This window comes from Pelmatolapia mariae, linkage group LG12 (genome assembly GCF_036321145.2).
Source record: "Pelmatolapia mariae isolate MD_Pm_ZW linkage group LG12, Pm_UMD_F_2, whole genome shotgun sequence".
NCBI classification, from domain to species: Eukaryota; Metazoa; Chordata; class Actinopteri; order Cichliformes; family Cichlidae; genus Pelmatolapia; species Pelmatolapia mariae.
In genome coordinates this window covers 16,229,188-16,247,323 of record NC_086237.1, presented here as the reverse complement: position 1 = coordinate 16,247,323, position 18,136 = coordinate 16,229,188, and the positions used below count along the sequence as shown (strand labels likewise).

The window sequence follows — 18,136 nt, the reverse complement described above, 5'->3', positions numbered from 1 at the left end:
TTAATCGTCTGGTTTGTGTACAGTTTAAAAGCACATTTTACAGCAGATAGGCTAGTCACTTAGACTGTAAAGCACCCAGGGGTATCAGATTATAAATATAATACAGTGTAACTGGCATTCAGAGAAATGACACATTTACAAAAAGAAATGTAAAGGATTTTTTCCCCAATCATCCCACATCACCATCTACATTATCTCAGCTTTTCAAATGCTATCAAGCAAGCGGAGGATAGAAATGTAACAAAATATGTCAATGTCCCAAATAATGCTACATTTGTTTGTGTTGCTGTATTAAGCTTGTAGACGCAGAGATCCAAATTGACAGCACTCCTGCATCTGTAAGCTCGCTCTGTCAACTCCTGCACTGGCATTTGCAGCCAGACAGACAGCAGAGCCATCTGCAGAGTGGCAGTGAAATGTTAAAAGTCTCAAAGAGTCCAGTTTCCACCAGGATCAGATGCCGTTTCTACTTTAATTGACATTCCAGTGGCTGGGCGTTAGCACTGAGCTGCTTGTGGACTCTTTGCGGCACAGATTTGGGCTGTGGCTGTAGGTGGGGGAGTGAGTGACACTTGGACTGCTGGGCGGTGTGGAAGAACAGGAGGAAGACTTGGATTTAATCTGTAGCCACTTGTCTCCCAAAGCCTTGGCAAAGTGGTCGTCGACGGACACACTGATGGAGAGCTGCCGGGACTGAGCTTTCTGGTAGTGAACACCCAAGCTCCTCTGGAAATGCTCCTCGAGGACGTTATCATAGTTGTCTTTGGGAACCACTGCAATATAGAAGATGAATGGCAAACCTTTATATACACACCTAAGTGAGTCAGTAAAAGTGCGTGGTATGGCTGTGCTATGAGGCACGTGTGATGACTAGGGAGTGACCTTCTGGGTAAATGAGCTCATTCCAAGTGAGTGTGAGACTGACCTGATGAGTGGCCCACGGATCTTGAAGAGGGGTTTCGTAACGAGGAGGCACAAGTGATCACAGAGGGACGTATCTGGAAAAGAAAAAAGAAATGGGTCAGTAATTAGACTCAAAGTAATTAGACTTGAAGCACAGGTTGTAACCCTGGTTTTAAGCTTTCGTTTCATTCCACAAACTTTGTGTTTTTGTTTTGACTTTGGCTAAACCTGACTGTGCACTCGCTCTTCAACTGCAACAGTTTAAATTGAAAACAACACGATCTGAAAACCGATTAAACTGGTTGGGTTTGCGCGTGAAAGTCAGCTCCCTCCCAGTGTGGTGGCATAAACAGGTCAGGGAGAAAGCAGTCTGTTTGGTCTTGTTGATGGCATTCCTCCCTCCATTACTCACATTTTCTTCCCGAATCCGGCTGGATTGCATAGCTCAGGCAAGCTTAGGCTTGCAGACACACTTAGACGCAGAATGCTTGTGCAGCTGGATTCACTGACTACAGATAATGGACCCCTGTGGTTGGTGGCCTGAAGCTATGCTGAGGCTATACAGTAGGGTAAACAGTACGGCCACAAATTATGACCTCCTAACTACCCTGTGTTCTAGACAGGCTTTGCTGAATTACCTGGATTTGACTGGAAGAGGTGCCTTTATTCTTTTCCTCTGCGCTTTCAGTTTCTTTTCTGGGTTTCTTGATGAGGGCAAGGGGTTCATCCATGACTGGTGTGTAGTACACATGGGTGGGCAGAGGGCTGGTGGGGCTGGGTGTTGGACTCAGGGTTTGTGTTGGACTCTGCTGGCTGCTGAACACTGCTGGGGCTGCTCGCTGGGCCAGCCTGCTTCGGCTCATCGCTCGCTCTCGTCTGAAACAATTATTTGAAAGAGTTTCAGACCCTCGTTGCTGTCTTTTTTTGACAGAATTTGCATTTAATAAGTTGAATCTATAAAAAGAAAATGTTCTTAGGAAAGTTAAATAGCTCAACCAACCTTTCCTCCAAAGTCAGACCTCTCTCGTGGCTGCGCTTGCGTTTGATTGGATACACCGTTTGGGTTCGAGCCCGGTCATGTGTCATATGTCTGTATCTGTCTTCGCTTCTGAGATGAGGCTGACCTGCAGAGCAAAATTAAAATGCGGGATTAGAAGAAGCACGCAGACTTTCAAAGAAACACAACCCCATCAGAGGTGCCCGCGGTCCCTTTGCCAACGCCGATCCTACGTCAGATCACTGACCGTATATTGTGACGTTTGTGATCGTATCTAACTGGCAATGATGTGAAGCAGTGATGACTAACTGCTTGTTTTGATCCATGACATCAACTTGCACGACTGCTTTTCGTGGGAAAGCTTTTTTTTTTTGTCACCGTTAATCGTAAACTCCGTTAAGCTGTAGAACTCGATTTACCTGATCATTGAGGGTTACAACACTTCACAGCTGATTCAATGCTAACGGTAAATGTTGTTTTTCTACATATTGGCATTCAGCCCAGTCACACGCAAAAGAGCCCCAACAACTTTTTTTTCCCCCTGTTTGGATGGAGTGCAAAAACATCAAACTGCTCTCCGTGTCTGAGGACCCCAATTTGGGCGTCAACCATTTGTGAAAAGGCCATCAAGGTGAAACACGTACACATCCTGGATCTTTGCAATTACACAAGTTGAAACACATCGACAGGCAGCTGCTGATGTCAGTGGCTTGTTCAATCAGAGGAGTTTAAAGCATGTCTACAGTGCAGGACAGACGCACTAAACGGGCTGGATGTCTCAGTCTTTTGCAGGTTTATCACCCATCAAATGTCAACCAAAGTCACACAGGGGGGCGTTTGGGCAAATCAGCCTGCAGTCACATCCCCAGGCTGATGTGTAATGCATGCAGCCAAAACACAAGCACTGTTTGAAAATGTAATGGCAGCACAATTGCACTGTATGTTCAGTTAACACTTGGAAATCCACACTGACGGGATGGCAGCAGTGCTAAACTGTATTCAAATCAGTCACTGGATGTATTTAAAGAAACAATAGTCTGTGGTGCCACACTGAATTGAGACAGTCTGTTTAAATCGGTTTTGCATTCCTAGAGAAAAACAAAACAGCCTTCACGCCCACACTGCTCACTCCAGTTCACATTTCCTAACATCTAAACTCTCCAATAGCACATGTGAGCTATTCCTTCACACAGTGTGGCTTTGTGGAGGGGGGTAGGTATAACCACACCTATGCTGATTTTCTAATGCCTCGGGCATGGTTATTTCTTCCTTATTAGCAGAGGGAAAATGCTTCCTGACCTTTTGGTTCACTGCATTTAAATCTGATTTTATTGTTACCCAGCAAAAACGCATGGTTTAGAAAATCTCAGTTAAAGCCTCAGGTGAGTATTTACAGAGGAGTCTGAATGTAAGATTCAGTGTATTAAATATATTAACTGAAAAATATATTAACCGAAAAAGCCAAACGTGGTTCTAGCAGTACATATACTTGATTGTTTACTTATCGCTGTCATTTGATTGTCACCGTATCTGATTCTTTCTGCCTGACTTCACCTAAATATCACAGACAGACTAAATGTCACTTAATTAACACAGATGTTGTATATAGTTCATATCATATTGAGAAATACATATTAAATACACATACAAATAAGTAAATTATATGGCACAACCACAGCAGAGATTTATTTCCACAGATCCAAGCATCCACTGTCATCAAGAAACATGAGGACATTTTTAAAAAGGCGCAAATCGAGCTTACCTTCTAAAATGTAGACCTTGAAGCCACTGCTCATCCGAGTTATGTACTGGAAGTTAGCCACAGCCATTGCTCCTTATCTTTGTGTTGCTGAGCCCAAATACAGAGGAACACCTTGACTGCTGGGCTTTACAGGACACAAAGAGCCTCAGTTATAGACTGTATTGGAAAGGTAATGAGACGCTGGGTCTGAGCGCCGTCAGGTAAAGTATCAGGTGAGTGCGGACAGACCTGTGACTCATTTCCTGCCTTTCCATTGGCTGCTGCCCGGGCCAATGAGAAGCCCCGGTTCACTCATTATTATTACTGTACAGTTGGGAATGTGCCTGCAGTTAGGCCCATCGCTAAAGTAGAAAAAAGGCGCTAAATGTCACAGTATACCAGACTTTACTCTGATTAGAGAACTGTTTGCTTTACTCGACACTTTCTCTTATACAAAAAGTTCCATCCTGAAAAAACAAACAAACAACCCCACCCGTCATCAATTATTTTCTTTCAGTTCCTTGTAGAGTGTGCCTGCGGGTTTCCCCATACATGGAATCAACACCTGTCCCCCTCCCACCTCCCTCCTTTCCTCCTAATCTGCAATCTCACCAAACTGCATTTTTCCGAGTGCTTAGCCCACCGGAGCTCCAGTCATTCTTCTGACCTGCCCATACACGCATGCAGCTGTACTCTGAGCCTGCCTCACCAGTAATCCGAGGGCTTTTGTTGATGGCCAGACAAAGACTCCCTAAGTACTGAAAATGCTGCTGCTGCCATGAGAAAAAAAAAATCTTCTGAGAGTGTAATGCGAGTCTGACGACATGTAGAAGGCCTCGGAGGCAGCTTACTTAGATACGTGACATTAGTTCTAATGAAAAGGGGGGGAAAATCATTATTAATGTCATTGTTTTAAGGTGTATCTGTAAAACTTATTGAGAAATACTATTTTGTGCTGTCTGGACTTTATTGATATACAAGTCGGAGATTTCTACTTGTGAGTTTTACCCTAACAGGTTGGTGAATTTTGTTTAACGTGATAAAAAGCTACTCTTTTAGAAGTCCCACTGTTCATACGTGCATGGAAAATATTAGGTTTAATTTAAGCTCAACAGTGCCCCCTTATGTCGTACAAAGCAATAGCACGGTTAGGTGTAGGAAAATAACTTGGGGGGAAATGCAGTTTAACGTTTTAAAAATGAAACGAATGTGGTTATAAATCTGCAAGTGGCCAGGGAGGTTGTAGAATTCTAGTTTTGCATCGACTGTCCAGCGGCAATCAAGGCATTTTGGCTTGCTGTACTAACAAAAACTTATTCTACAATTTCAGTACAGCCACAAAGAATCTGGGTTTAGTTTTATACTAAACAGAAATTAAATACTGTTACTAGTTTTGATTCTATAAACATGATAAAGGGCTACACACTCTTAATCAGCTGATATAGTCACTGGGGTAATGTAATGCTTACACATCAGAAACGGGAATTGCTCAAGAAGATCTTCTAGGAAGTACACTACTGTGTAAAAGTCTTGAGTCACCCCTCAGTTCTTTATATTTTGCTAGGGAAACAAGATTTATTGCTATATGGAAACATACAGTATAAAGAACAAAAACATAGTTTATACAATTTTAATAAGCTTGAGAGTCAATATTTGCTATGACCACTTTTATTCTTTAACACAGCCTGAACTCTCTTAGGCACGTTTTCTCATCATTTCTTTAGGAAATCTTCAGGAATAATTCTCCAGACTTCCTGAAATATATTCAAAGCTCTTCTTTGGATGTTTCTGTCTTTTGTTCTAATCTCTGTAGAGATGATCTTACACTCCTTCAATAATGTTGAATTCCAATTCATGACTGATGTGTTTTTCTATTCAGGTATGAATTTACTGTGCAGTGTGCTGGAGATCAGTGTCATGCTGACACATTAAGCTGCTGCCAATCAAATAATTTCCAGATGGTGGATCCAGATCTCAGTTTTCCTTCTTGTTCATATTTTCCTAAATTTTGACAAGATCTTTAACACTTCTGGCTGTAATGCAGCTTCAGACCACGACAGAGCCTCCACTGTGTTTTACAAATGGCTGTAGATACTTGCTTTACCTCTCTCCTGACCTCCTATGAACATGTTGATGATGATTTGAACCAAAACCTAAATTTTCTAAGTAAGACCTGTTGATTTTCAGTCCAGTTCTAGTGTAGTTTGGTGTACCGCAGCCTCCCCCATCCAGGTGCAAATATATCCCGTTATTTAAGTAATGAAGAGGACCTTCACTGCAACAGTGTCAGCAATACTACTTTTAAAAGTATAGTTTGGCAAAGACTGGAAAACCTACAGCAAAAGTACCCAATAATGACAAGTGTTGACTAAAGGTACCTAAAAAAGTGAAAAAAAAAAAAGTATCTGGTTGTTCGTAGTTCATACGAATCTCCAAGTGAGATCATTTGCAGCAAGTGGGATGACTATAATACTGTGGAAAGCTCACTAATTAACAATAATCAATACTTTGGGATTTATCCCTGATATAGTAGCTGTGTGCGACACACCACAGAGCACAAAGAGCATTCCCCTTTCTGAGCATTCTCCTTTCTGAATAATCGGAAGTGTGTACTGATGGTTACCTGACAGATGCATTGCCTGGGCATGCCTTCATGGTGGGCAGGATAATGACAGAAAAAAGGGGCATAGAAAAAAGAAAGGCAAGCTAGAGAGCGATTGCTTCTCTGGTTTGTGAACTAAAGTAATCGAGCTACTTTCTATGAAATCACACAAATTCTAATGTAATAAAACTAAAAACCATCCACTGAAAAATAAATGTAAACTAATGATACATTAATAGGCAGTTCACGATTCCCAACTCTGAAGAGCGGAGCTAAACAGCGGTATTTTTGAATCCTTTTACTAGCAAGCAATAGGTTATTTATTATCTCTAAAAGGCATTCATGATTTAGATAAGAAATGCACCCGGCTCTAGGCCTCTATCCGTGTCTCTGTAGTTTCCGCCATACGGTACAGTTTCCATAGAGCAACCCATGGCTCCCAGGGGGTGGGCTCCGAGTATCACTAACAGACGGCGCATCCCTCACTGTCTGTATTGATTCAGTTGAAAATCAAAAGTAACACCCTGTTTCAGCAGGCCTGACAACCCAGCAGTGGGTGTGCCACTGCTGCTTTATTGGAGCCAGCAGGATGCCCGAATGAAATCAACACCCAGAAGTATTGCAGCCAACAGCAGGATCATGTCCAACAGCGAGCGACGCCCCTGCTGCTCCGCTCTCATCAGCACCACCCTGATACCCCCATCATGGAGCTTGTCAAGTTACAAGAATACTGACGAGAACAATGCCGGAAGTTCAACAACGCTAAGACTCAACAAAACAACAGCTCGCCACTTATGCGGTTTTAGCAGTGGCTGTTATTTTTACTTCTTTAGTTTAACTATGTCCAAACTCTGACGTCAAGAGAAATCAGCCCTAGATATGCATAGATTTTTATTTCTTTCTTTTCCCCCCAAAGAGCCACCGGAAGTGTGGATATCACCCTGCTGCAACTTGACGACCGCGCAGCTCCTCTCTCCCTCAGGATGACTGGGAGTGACGCAGGGCAGACGGAAAAAACTGGGGCTTGAGGAGAAGGACGGCGGTGATGCAGGAAGGGTTGTAGCTTTATTTATTTCGAGCCTGATGCCTGACTTGCCTGCACGGAGGATATGAGAGTCACTCGTATGCGAGCTTTTCTGTGACAGACAGGAGGTAATAACGAGGAATCATCAAGTCATCCTCGGGGCAGACCAGTTTGGATACACTCCCAGGTAGGCTTCATCATGCCCGGTTGTGGCTGTTACTACAGGCTGCTGAAGTGCTAGGTGGCTTTCTGGAAACAGGATACATGTTTAAAAAATGTCAATAAATTTATATTTTTATTTGCGTCAGTCTTTACACGGAGACTGATAATTGGCTTGCACAATTTGCTAAGGTGAAGGAGGGCTGATGTCTTCTTTCATCTTAGCAAATTCTTTAAGCTACACCGTCACGACTCATCGCCACTGTTATGATCAGATAGTCGAGCTTCTCCTTCTATATTAACACGGGACCTGTTTTCTCTGTAGGTAACACCGACTCCTGTTCCTGCACATGGGAAAGTAGCCTAGTCATTCATTTCCCCACTGAACATCGAGTTGTAAGTCGCATTCAGTGTATTTGGACCCCCCATCCTCCTCCTTCGTCTTTTCAACAAATATCCACCATGAACTACCTGCGTCGACGACTCTCGGACAGCAATTTCATGTCCAACCTACCCAATGGCTACATGACCGACCTCCAACGCCCCGATCCGCCGCAGCAGAGCCCCGCAGTGTCGCCCGGGCCGGCAGAGAGGCGCCAGTCCACCAGTCAGCAGCAGCCGCAGCAACAGCAGCAGTCTGGAGGTGGAGGTGGAGGCTTCTTCTCATCCATTTCCAACGCCGTCAAACAGACCACAGCTGCTGCGGCTGCGACCTTATCGGAGGCAGCGGACCGGGCAGGTGTCTCCAGCAGCGCCAAGATCCTCCTGGTCATCGACGACCAGCAGACCGACTGGTAAGAGCAGTGCGCATTGGCAGCGCGCTGCCTCGTCTAGACAGCAAAAGTGTTCCAGACCGTGGGTTGCGGTGGCCTAACTGCTAGAAGGTCATATGATTCATCCGGTGTTGAGAGGTATCCTTCCATCACGTGAAACCACCGGTGGGATGTTTTGTGCGCCGAAACTGTGCCATGGCAAAGGCGCAACAGACCGAAGGCAGAGAAGCCATTTTCATTTGACGATCAGCTTGTTTTTTCTTCTTGTGATCGATTCGTGTTGCATTCTGCTGATAATCTGAAATTATGCAAGTGCACTATGCGTTCATGGCCGCCATGAATATGATGATTACCTATTTGTCAAACGAATTATCGAACATTATCGAAGCAGGATTGATATTCACAATAAACGGAAGCTGGTCTGTCCTGATGCAACACCAGTAGTTTTATTTATATATGCATATTTATATATATATTATCTCAATTTCAAAATATGCCAAAATACTGGCAAATTTTAAATATAGAAAGGCAAAAATATCAATCTTTTGATGCAATCATTTAACTTCTTGTTTTAAAATCAGGGTGAAGGTCTTCAGAGGAAGAAAGGTCCATGGGGAATTTGACATAAAGGTCGAACAGGTAAGTTTTACTTTGTGATGCAGACTTGTAGATTGTCTAGCCCAATAGCAGACCAATAATCTATTTGTGAGGAGAAATGTGCAGCCTTATATTTATTACTACAGTTTCACTCAGTGGTCTTTCATGATGTAATCCACTAAGCAGCATTTTAACAGAAGAGAAGCCCATAAACATTTTAAAATCTTCTTTGCCTAAGGCATTTTCTTCTCCTCCTATTTTAGTCTCTCTACCTCATTCTGGACTGACATTTCTTTCTTATGTGGCCTCAAAACAGGAAGGATGAATTTCACACAGAGCCTGATATTCTTTAATTGTGTCTTGTTCTGCTTGACCACCGGCTCCAATCATCACCGCTGTGATTTCTGAAGTGTTTATTAGGGTTTGACCTTGATACTGTCCTTTCAGGCAGAGTTCTCTGAGATCAACCTGGTGGCCAATGCCACAGGTACCTACAATGTGAACATTGATGCGATTAGGAGCGGCCATAAAGTTACAAAGTAAGTTCTCTGCAAAATGTTTCTTTTTTAGAAAAAGAATTGCAGCGCTGGTAAAACTACGAGTTTCTGCTGAAACGTTCACTGTGCCCTAAATGGAATAAATCATCAAACTGATTTGTTGTTTTTTTTAGTGCTGTTAAATATTTTGCTCATGTCCCCCGAACCAGATCCTTTAAGCCAGACTTTGTGCTGATCAGACAGCATGCGTTCAGCATGGACAAGAATGGAGACCATCGTAACATAGTGATTGGATTGCAGTACGCTGGACTGCCAAGTGTGAACTCTTTGCACTCGGTCTACAATTTCTGTGACAAACCGTGGGTGGTGAGTAGGATTTAATTAAGGCATTCATTTAAAGCCAACACACACTTAGTTGAGTGACATAGACATACTATGCAGCAGTATCTTTCTGTACGTTTCAGTTTGCTCAGATGTCTAGGCTTCACAAGCAGCTGGGCTCAGAGGAGTTCCCACTGATTGAGCAGGTTTACTATCCAAACCACAAGGAAATGGTGAGTTTTTGCCCTATGTCCTTCTCTTCTTCCTTTTCATTAGTTTTCATGGCTACTCTCTTCAACTAACAAGGACCTAGACCCATACACACACAACCTCTGCACGGGTCACATGTCAAGGGTGTAATTTACCTCCATGTCAATATTCAATCTTATGTAGCAGCTGAGAGCACTCACATTTTCTAAGCATCGACTTTTTTTTTTTGTAACTGGTAGATGGTGAGTGTTTGATTTCTTGAGTGCCAAGTCAGTGTTGCTACAGTTAAACTGAGACGGGTTGGTGCAGAGCAGTTTAATCCATCCCTGCTGTCACAGCCTGACAGTACTGGGCTGGCTTTCAGGCCATCAGTACCAATCATAATATCTGCCCCGATCAGAACTGATATAATAATTGGTGTTTTAATCACTGGAGCACTACGAGGAAGTTCATTTATAAGAAATCTGAGCATGTTTTAATGTTCTTTTTGCAGATTACCTCCCCTCGATTTCCTGTAGTGGTAAAGATGGGCCATGCTCACTCAGGGATGGGAAAGGTAAGTCTAGAGTTCTAAAGTACTTTCTCAGGTCCACATGAACACGCTGATGTCACTATATTCATATTTTCACTCTTGCTGCTTTAGGTGAAAGTGGACAATCAGTATGATTTTCAAGATATTGCTAGTGTTGTGGCACTGACCAAGACCTACGCCACATCTGAGCCATTTATTGATGCAAAGTATGATGTGCGCATTCAGAAGATTGGCAACAATTACAAGGCTTACATGTGAGTGAAACTTCCTCTCAGGTTCATGCATTAAAATAGAAATAGTGAAAATGGTTAGAATGTAGAGTTAAGTCTTTATTTTAATTAACAGGCGAACATCAATTTCTGGCAACTGGAAAACCAATACTGGTTCATCTATGCTTGAGCAGGTGGCCATGTCAGACAAGTAAGAGCGCAGAGTTGAACATGAAATAAAACTGTAAATCAAATCGTGTCTCACTGCACTATAATAGGTCTGATTAATGTGTCACTGCAGGTATAGAATGTGGGTGGATTCTTGTTCCGATATCTTTGGAGGGTTGGACATCTGTGCTGTGGAGGCTCTACATGGTAAAGATGGCAAGGACTACATCATAGAGGTACTACATGACAATGATATCAATGTTTTCTATGATCTTAAGGGGAGTCCACTAATTATATCAAGTTGTGATCTTTTAAGGTTGATGACTGTTCGATGCCACTGATTGGGGACCAGCAGGACGAGGATCGCGTTCATATTGCAGAACTAGTGGTTTCCAAAATGAACCAGACTGTTCCACGTACTTCAAGCTCTTCCACAGTCCGTACAGGACAGCCAGCACAGGTGCTCAAACAACAGACATGCTTTCCTTGCTCCAGCACACCCTAACTTTTTCTTATCTTCCACATTTTTAGTAGTAACACACTGTAAGTACAGTTAGATCCATAAATATTAGGACAGAGACACTTTTTCTTGTCATTTTGGTTCTGTAGACTACCAAAATGAATTTTAAGTGAAACAACTCAGATGCAGTTGAAGTGCAGACTTTCAGCTTTAATTCGGCAGGTTGAACAAAAAGATTGCATTAAAAAAATTGCACACCTAAGGCAACAAACTGCCTCTGATGTGTTTTACGGATGATGTGGTGTGCTTTAGATCTTGAGCTGCTCCACGGCTTCGCCATACTTTTCCTTGTCATCATTCAGGTAGAGGTTGATCTTGGTTTCATTTGTCCAAAGAATGTTTTTACGAAACTGAAAACTGGATGGCTTTTTTCGATGTCTTTTTAGCAAAGTCCAGCCTAGCCTTTCTGTTCTTGAGGCTTATAAGTGTCTTGCATCTTGCAGAGAACCCTAACCCTCTTTTTCGCAGCCTAAGGATGGCTTGTTTCACCTGCATGGAAAGCCCCCTTGACCGCATGTTGTCTGTTAACAGTAAAATCTTCCAAATGCAAGGGACACGCCTCAAATGAACTCCTAAACCCTTCATCCAATCTGAATGTGAATACCCTGAAATAAAAGCTGAGAGTCTACACATTATGTCCATTATATAACTATAATTGGAATACATTTCAGTAAAAAGGTAAAAAAAAAAAAAAACCTGTGACAGTGTTCAAATATATATGGACCTAACTGTATATTAGTGGGCATAAAAATATGAAAGAAACAATTAAGACAAGATTCAGTGAGCTTCAAGTCAACAGGATCTGCATTATATTTTCTTTAATCTTTTTAAAAACACATGTTGTGTTTCTAAGAAAAGTAGTGGGCCAAGCATAGATCCCTGGGGTACTCTAAATCTGAGATGGTCACATCAGAGAGACAATCAAATAACAACTTTAAACAGACGACACTGTAATTTACTTTGCCTGCAATGACTTGAATGGCGTGGAAGGATTCAGTGTAGGGTTAAGAGGAGTTTCTGGTTATGAGGTAAGTTAGAACGTAGATTTCTAAATGAGGCTTAAAATGTTATGAATGTTGTGATTAAGAGATTTGCTAGATCATGCTGTGGCAGAAAATTTTTCTGACCAAATTATGAGACATTTAAAATATTTATTCATTATCATTTTCTATGATTAGCCATCTGATGAATGTCACTTTTGCTTTGTATTGATTTTTTCCCCTTGTTAACTTGTAGAAAGCAGTTTCTCCTCAGCCAGTCTCACAACCGAGAGTCCCACAGTCTCAACAGCGTCCTTCACCACAGGGTAAGAACTGGACTTTTAGGGTCTTGAAAAATATTTCAGAATTTGAATGTGATTTGTCTCCTTCTTTTGTTTATCTCCGATAGGTGGTCCTCAGCAAAGCCCTCCATCTCAGCAGCGTCCACAACCTCAAGGCCAACCTCCTGTACAGACCCAACAATCTGCTGCCAGCCCTGCCACTGGTGACCCCAGTAACCAGACTAAGGCAAGCCAAGGGCCTGCGACTCAAGGTCAGAGACCTACGTCTGGTCAGGGCTCTCCTCAGCGAAGCCAAGGAGGATCCCCTCAAGCTCAGAGGCAGCAGTCTGTATCGCAGCAGAAACCATCTGCAGGCCAAAAACCATCTGCAGGCCAAAAACCTCCCGGTGGTCCACCACAGCAGAGGCCTGCCATGCCCCCTAGACAGCAGTCACAGGGAGGGACACAGCAACAGAGGGCTCCCGGCCAACAAGGACGCCCTGGAGCACCCACCACCCAGCAGCCACGTCCTGCCGCTCAGGGCCAGGGGGGCCCAGGAGGACGACCCCCTCTGCAACAGAAGCCTCAGCCTCCACAGAAGCCTAGTCAGGACAGCCCGGCTATGGGCGGCTCTCCACAACTAAAGTAAGTAGCTGTGAATGATAAATGGGATCGGTTTCACCTCATCCTTCAAGCAGAAGATCCCTTCTTGTTGCCTGCACTGTGACATGCATGCCACATGGGAAATCTATTTAATGACAAATGAGCCACCCGAATGTGCATGGTTTATTGATTTTTACACTTTTCAGTCCGTCAGCAGCACTTTCACGTAACATAACATTTCAAAGTCTGTGCAGAGCGCCTGATACGTTAAAACAACAAGCGGAAGCCGTAATGAATCTACATATTGTGATATTTAAAGATCACTTTAATGTAAATAAACTTTTGAACCTTGTTTACATATCTAGATTGTTGTGAAACTTATGAAACTAATGCCATCGACTGGCAGTGAGGCTACACATGGTCATCAGATATTTTAACATTATTAAACATGACTCATTGTGTGATAGCATACTTAGTTAAAAGCACAGCTTGTCTATTTCAGCTCAGTGTGAGAGCCTGCTGGTGCTGAGCGTCTCTCCTCTGCTTTCTGTTTCACCGTGAGTTCAAGTCTCCATTGCTCCTTCTTTAGTGGAGCAGACACATGCCAAGTGGAGGAAAGGAGAGATAAGTGGAGATAATATTACTAGACTCAATGACGTACCTCCAAGTGCAATAAAACCTCTAGGGTTTCCAAGACAAGACCACCAGGTCTAAGTTAATCCCACTGCAAGGCCTTAGTATCATGGAGTTTTTGAGTATCCATCTATCCATTTTCTTCCGCGGTTTGTGGGAAGCCTTCCTTCTTCCCAGCTACCTCCTTCAGATTATCTTGTGGAATACTGAGGTGTACCCGCGGGGCCTCCTCCCTGTAGGGCATACCCAGAACTCGTCACCCAGGAGACACCCAGGAGGCATCAGTGTCAGATGCCCAACCCACCTCAGTTGGCTCCTTTCGGTGTGGAATAGTTGCAGCTCCCCTCTGAGATGCTCTTGAATAGCTAAACTCCTCACTCTGTTGCTAAGGGGGAGGCCAGTTACCCTTTGGAAAAAGCTCATTTTGGCCCGTGTATCCGGCATCTCATTCTTTGATTACTACCCAAAACTTGTGACAATAGGTAAGCGAAGGGGCATAGATCAACTGGTAAATTGACAGCTTCGCAGTGGAGCGCAGTGTCTGAATCACCGCAGATGCTGTAAGGGCCTCAGGGTGAAACTTTACATTTTTTAATAAAAAAAAAACAAAACTGGACACATGTAATCACGTATTGCTGTTTTGCCGTCAGGTGTTCAGACAATTTATTTATTTATACAGTAAGCAAAATCATTCACGCCTTAATTTAACCAGGTTAGCCATGATTCGGCGGTCTCTGCCTGCTTTAGCTTCTTTACTTCTTGCTTCTGCTGAAAGTAGGAAGTGCGCTCTGCAGTGTGTCACTCTTTCCTCTTATGAGCAGCACAGTGAGCCTCCACAGCAGTACTGACACATCGGTGCCACACAGGACGCCTTATATCAGGTTGAACAGAATGTAACCTAAATAATTCACAAAATTGGGAATACATAATCCTGATTTTGGATTTAATATTTGAGCTTCTTTATGCTCTCCTGACAATGAGAAATAAACCCTCTTATTGTCAGTCGCATACAAAAACATGCATCACTTTGCTTTCCAGAAAAGTCATTCAATATCCATATCATATTCAAAGATAACTTGAAATGATAAGGTAATACTGAATGACCCCAGGAAAGGAATGCGCTTTATCATTGTTTACTGAGCCTTTTCTCTCATTTCTCTCCCTCTCTCTGTCTTGCCTTGCGCCAGTCTTTTCATTCCATGGGTTTGCTGCATGACTTTAATAGCCTCTTCCTCTCCTCTATTGCCATTTTCCTCTCTTTATAGCAAGTCCCAGTCTCTTACCAATACCTTCAACATTCCAGAAACCCCAGCGCCACGAGCCAGCCTTAGCCAGGACGAAGTGAAGGCCGAAACCATACGCAATCTACGCAAATCTTTTGCCAGTCTCTTCTCAGACTGAGACGGCATAAGCCCCTCTTCCCTCTCCTCCTGAAAGAAAAAGAGACAGGCAAACTGAAGGACAGACCCCTTCTTCCCCCTCCGAACAAGGACCAACCGGATGCCGTCTTTAATTCATGTACACTGAGCCTGATGTGAAAATGTACACACTTGATAGCCACTGCCTACATGGTTTAACTCTTTTAAAACGAACAAAAAGTAGAATACAGTTAGGCACTGATGTCTTAAACATTCCCTGCCTTGCCTCGAGCTTAAGTAATCATACTCAAAACTGTTTGTACTCCACACTGAAGCCTGTATATGCATGAATACGAAACAAAACAATATTGCTCTCACTTGTTTGTTTGTGCTGTAAATTCATCGTGGCCGTTATGTTCAAGTAACTTGAGGCGCTGTATGAAAGTTATTGGGGAAGGGAAGATAGCCAAATATTTTATTTTAAATAAAAAGCAGCACCTAGTATTATTATCTCCTCTTGTCTAAAAATAGTATATTTGTGTCATAGTGAAAACAGTGAAAATGTAGCTAACCCCTAATTTTGAATAAAGAGCTGTCAAACTGACTTAAAGCCACTAAATAATCTCCATGTATCCCCAATAAAAACAAAGCTACACCACTATTTCACACTTCTACTCCTTGCAAAATTAACAACAACATCCTCCCTGCTTTCCTGATTCCCTAATTATTTTTGTATGGCGCCCAAATGACTACAGCTGCACAAAAAGGATGTCCAGTGTTTGCAAATGCTAGATCTGTTCAAGCTGTAGATCGCTCATGGTGATGTCTTAGCTGCATGTCAACATGAGGCAATGGTTGCATTTCCCAACCCCTGACTTTGGCGCTTGTAACTGTGTCGTCACATGTAGTTAAATTAGCTAGTATTAGAGTAGTTGGTGTCGTGAGTATGTCGTGGCTCCCGATTTTCTTCGCCTTTTTTTGTTGTTTTTGTTGCAGAAAAACAAAAGCCCAGCAGCTCTCTAACTTGAAAGCATGCCTTACACAGACAAGAGCGTCAAATCAAATGGAGCTGTCTCAGGGATGTCCAGTTGATTGTGACACTTGTGTGTGGGTGAGGGTCTTCCATTGCAGTCTTATAGTGGTTGTTTACAAAAAAAAGAAGGAAAAGCATGCATTTTAATGAGCTAGAATGTTTTATTATTTCAAACACATTTGCACACAGAGTATATCTTGCAAAATTATACTTGAATACAATGGTTTTCAGGTTTATTCATCTGCCACTTGACAAAGCAGGGTTCCTGCTTTGGGGTGCTGCCATGTCTGTAACAGGCATGGTACAGTGGGATCCAGTGTAGACAGGGTTGGCGACTGTTCAGGTACAGTTAGTGAAAAATATCGTTACTTACAGTTTATTTTCCTCAATTTTCAAAGCAATGTGACAAGAAAAAAACTGCTAACCAGCTACTGAGTTTAATGGATGTACAATAGGTTTTACGTAGGAGGTCTTAGCAGTAGGTCAGCGTAAGATGCACTCCAAAGCACACTCAGCCAAGGAATGTTACGTTTGTGAAATTCATTTGTACCACATAGAAAGGTAAAACGGTGAAAAGTTTTAGGAATGCCAACTGCAAGATGCTTCTCTGCAGTTGATTTCACAATTCTGCCACGCATCTTTTGCACCGACAAAACTTTCTTTGATCACGTCTCTGAAAATCCAAGCTGTCACTGAAGAATGTTTTATCTTCTCCAGGCACTATAAATGTCTTCCAGAAGGAGTGCTATAGATTCAGATGGTGATATAGTATGGCAATATCACGCTTTTAGAGAAGACCCAATAGTGAAAAGTCTAAGTGAGTCCTGGTCCCCCTGCAGATTCTCCATGTTGCCTGTGTTTTTCTGTTTATGTAGCCACAGTGACCCCTTGTGTTCAATGGTGCATAAACGTGTGAATGTTGTTTTGTAACCTGGTCAAACCAAATAGATGTTGTGCAAAGCTCTGAGTGATCCAGATTGTCACTTTCCTCCCCTGCTGCTATTTGTGCTTGCTGATATTCTGTGTGTCTCTAAACTTTATAGTTTATCTGGGAAAATAGTTTACTTACTTTTTCCTTTTGTACATGCACAATTTTCTCGTGAATGGCACTGCTATACGGTGCTTGTTATGTTATGCATAAGTAATGGAGGGCTTCATTTTTACATTTTACAGTTACTCAGTGTCAGTACGTAACTGTCAGATTCATAATGGCACAGCCGAGAATAAGTAAGAGAGGAGTAATTTTCACACTGAGTGTGTAATTTATGAAAATGAGCCATCACATTTAGCACTGATGGTTATCTTTGAAAAACCGCGGCGTCCTTTCACTCAGAGGTCTCTTGGCCAAACTGAGAAGCACCATTTGCCACGAGCCCTCTGGAGCCTGACAGGATGAGCCGTGACGGCAATGCAAAGAAGTCATTTTGATATTTTATTTTTTTGATATTTTCTTTTTAAGGGTTTACATTATTTATGGTTGATATATCTGACTGTGAATGTACATTGTCTTCTTTCTTAGAGCTCCTTTTATTGTTTTTTAATTCCACTGTATAATCATTGTGAAACGGTAAAATCCTTACAAGTTTGAGTGAAATTGATTGTCAGTTGATGCCTGCCAGAGTTCAAAATGTACATCATAGATGTAAGTGCAAAAATCAAAAAGCTGAGGGTTTTTTGTTAATCAAAAATAAGATACTGCATAATATAAATCATGGTGGATTATTGAAATAAATGTAATAAAAAATGATATTGATGTTATATGCAATGTAGCTATATTATGTGAAAATGAGTATGTTATTACAACATGCACATGTCCAATAAAACCTATGACAAATAATGACTGGTTAATTTGAGAAAAGTACAGTAAAGTAGGTTTTAAAAGATGCTGACACAGCTGCTGAATAACTGTAACAACACCAGTTAGTCTAAATGATTAATGCAGAACTGTTGAGTAACATTCATATTCAAATTTCTTTTCATTTTGCTGTCCTGAGT

The 18,136-nt window shown here is 42.3% G+C and overlaps 2 protein-coding genes across 5 annotated transcripts; one reads left to right on the top strand and one right to left on the bottom strand.

Moving 5' to 3' along the window:
• Positions 1–8,048, bottom strand: vgll4l (vestigial like 4 like). Of its 3 annotated transcripts, none has more exons than XM_063489773.1 (6): positions 7,941–8,048; positions 3,663–3,786; positions 1,904–2,027; positions 1,542–1,779; positions 926–998; positions 1–773 (listed from the first exon to the last, which is right to left on the bottom strand). In XM_063489773.1, exons 2-6 carry the CDS (start codon positions 3,727–3,729, stop codon positions 472–474), a joined length of 804 nt encoding a protein of 267 aa, XP_063345843.1. In that variant the 5' UTR covers positions 3,730–3,786; positions 7,941–8,048; the 3' UTR covers positions 1–471. The 3 variants fall into 3 exon arrangements, with proteins under 3 accessions (XP_063345843.1, XP_063345842.1, XP_063345844.1); XM_063489772.1 differs by lacking the exon at positions 7,941–8,048 and adding an exon at positions 3,891–4,141; XM_063489774.1 differs by lacking the exon at positions 3,663–3,786 and having other exon boundaries at positions 7,941–8,040.
• On the top strand, positions 6,820–17,925 carry syn1 (synapsin I). 2 transcript variants are annotated; one of them, XM_063489770.1, is made up of 14 exons: positions 6,820–7,454; positions 7,752–8,220; positions 8,781–8,838; positions 9,244–9,335; positions 9,503–9,659; positions 9,758–9,847; positions 10,318–10,380; positions 10,468–10,610; positions 10,702–10,776; positions 10,867–10,969; positions 11,050–11,193; positions 12,490–12,559; positions 12,643–13,159; positions 15,016–17,925. In XM_063489770.1, exons 2-14 carry the CDS (start codon positions 7,889–7,891, stop codon positions 15,149–15,151), a joined length of 1,980 nt encoding a protein of 659 aa, XP_063345840.1. In that variant the 5' UTR covers positions 6,820–7,454; positions 7,752–7,888; the 3' UTR covers positions 15,152–17,925. The 2 variants fall into 2 exon arrangements, with proteins under 2 accessions (XP_063345840.1, XP_063345841.1); XM_063489771.1 differs by having other exon boundaries at positions 6,822–7,454; positions 15,054–17,925.
• The last annotated feature ends 211 nt before the right edge of the window (positions 17,926–18,136 follow it).

What these genes read in the sequence shown, in the direction of transcription:
- syn1 (XM_063489770.1), top strand. Translation starts at nt 7,889, where the DNA reads ATGAACTACCTGCGTCGACGACTCTCGGACAGCAATTTCATGTCCAAC. An exon ending in CTCACTCAGGGATGGGAAAG is followed by an intron (nt 10,381 to 10,467) that starts GTAAGTCTAGAG and finishes TTGCTGCTTTAG; the next exon opens with GTGAAAGTGGACAATCAGTA. An exon ending in GTACAGGACAGCCAGCACAG is followed by an intron (nt 11,194 to 12,489) that starts GTGCTCAAACAA and finishes GTTAACTTGTAG; the next exon opens with AAAGCAGTTTCTCCTCAGCC.
- vgll4l (XM_063489773.1), bottom strand. Translation starts at nt 3,729, where the DNA reads ATGGCTGTGGCTAACTTCCAGTACATAACTCGGATGAGCAGTGGCTTC. An exon ending in GGTCTGACTTTGGAGGAAAG is followed by an intron (nt 1,780 to 1,903) that starts GTTGGTTGAGCT and finishes TAATTGTTTCAG; the next exon opens with ACGAGAGCGAGCGATGAGCC. An exon ending in ATCCGTGGGCCACTCATCAG is followed by an intron (nt 774 to 925) that starts GTCAGTCTCACA and finishes TCTATATTGCAG; the next exon opens with TGGTTCCCAAAGACAACTAT.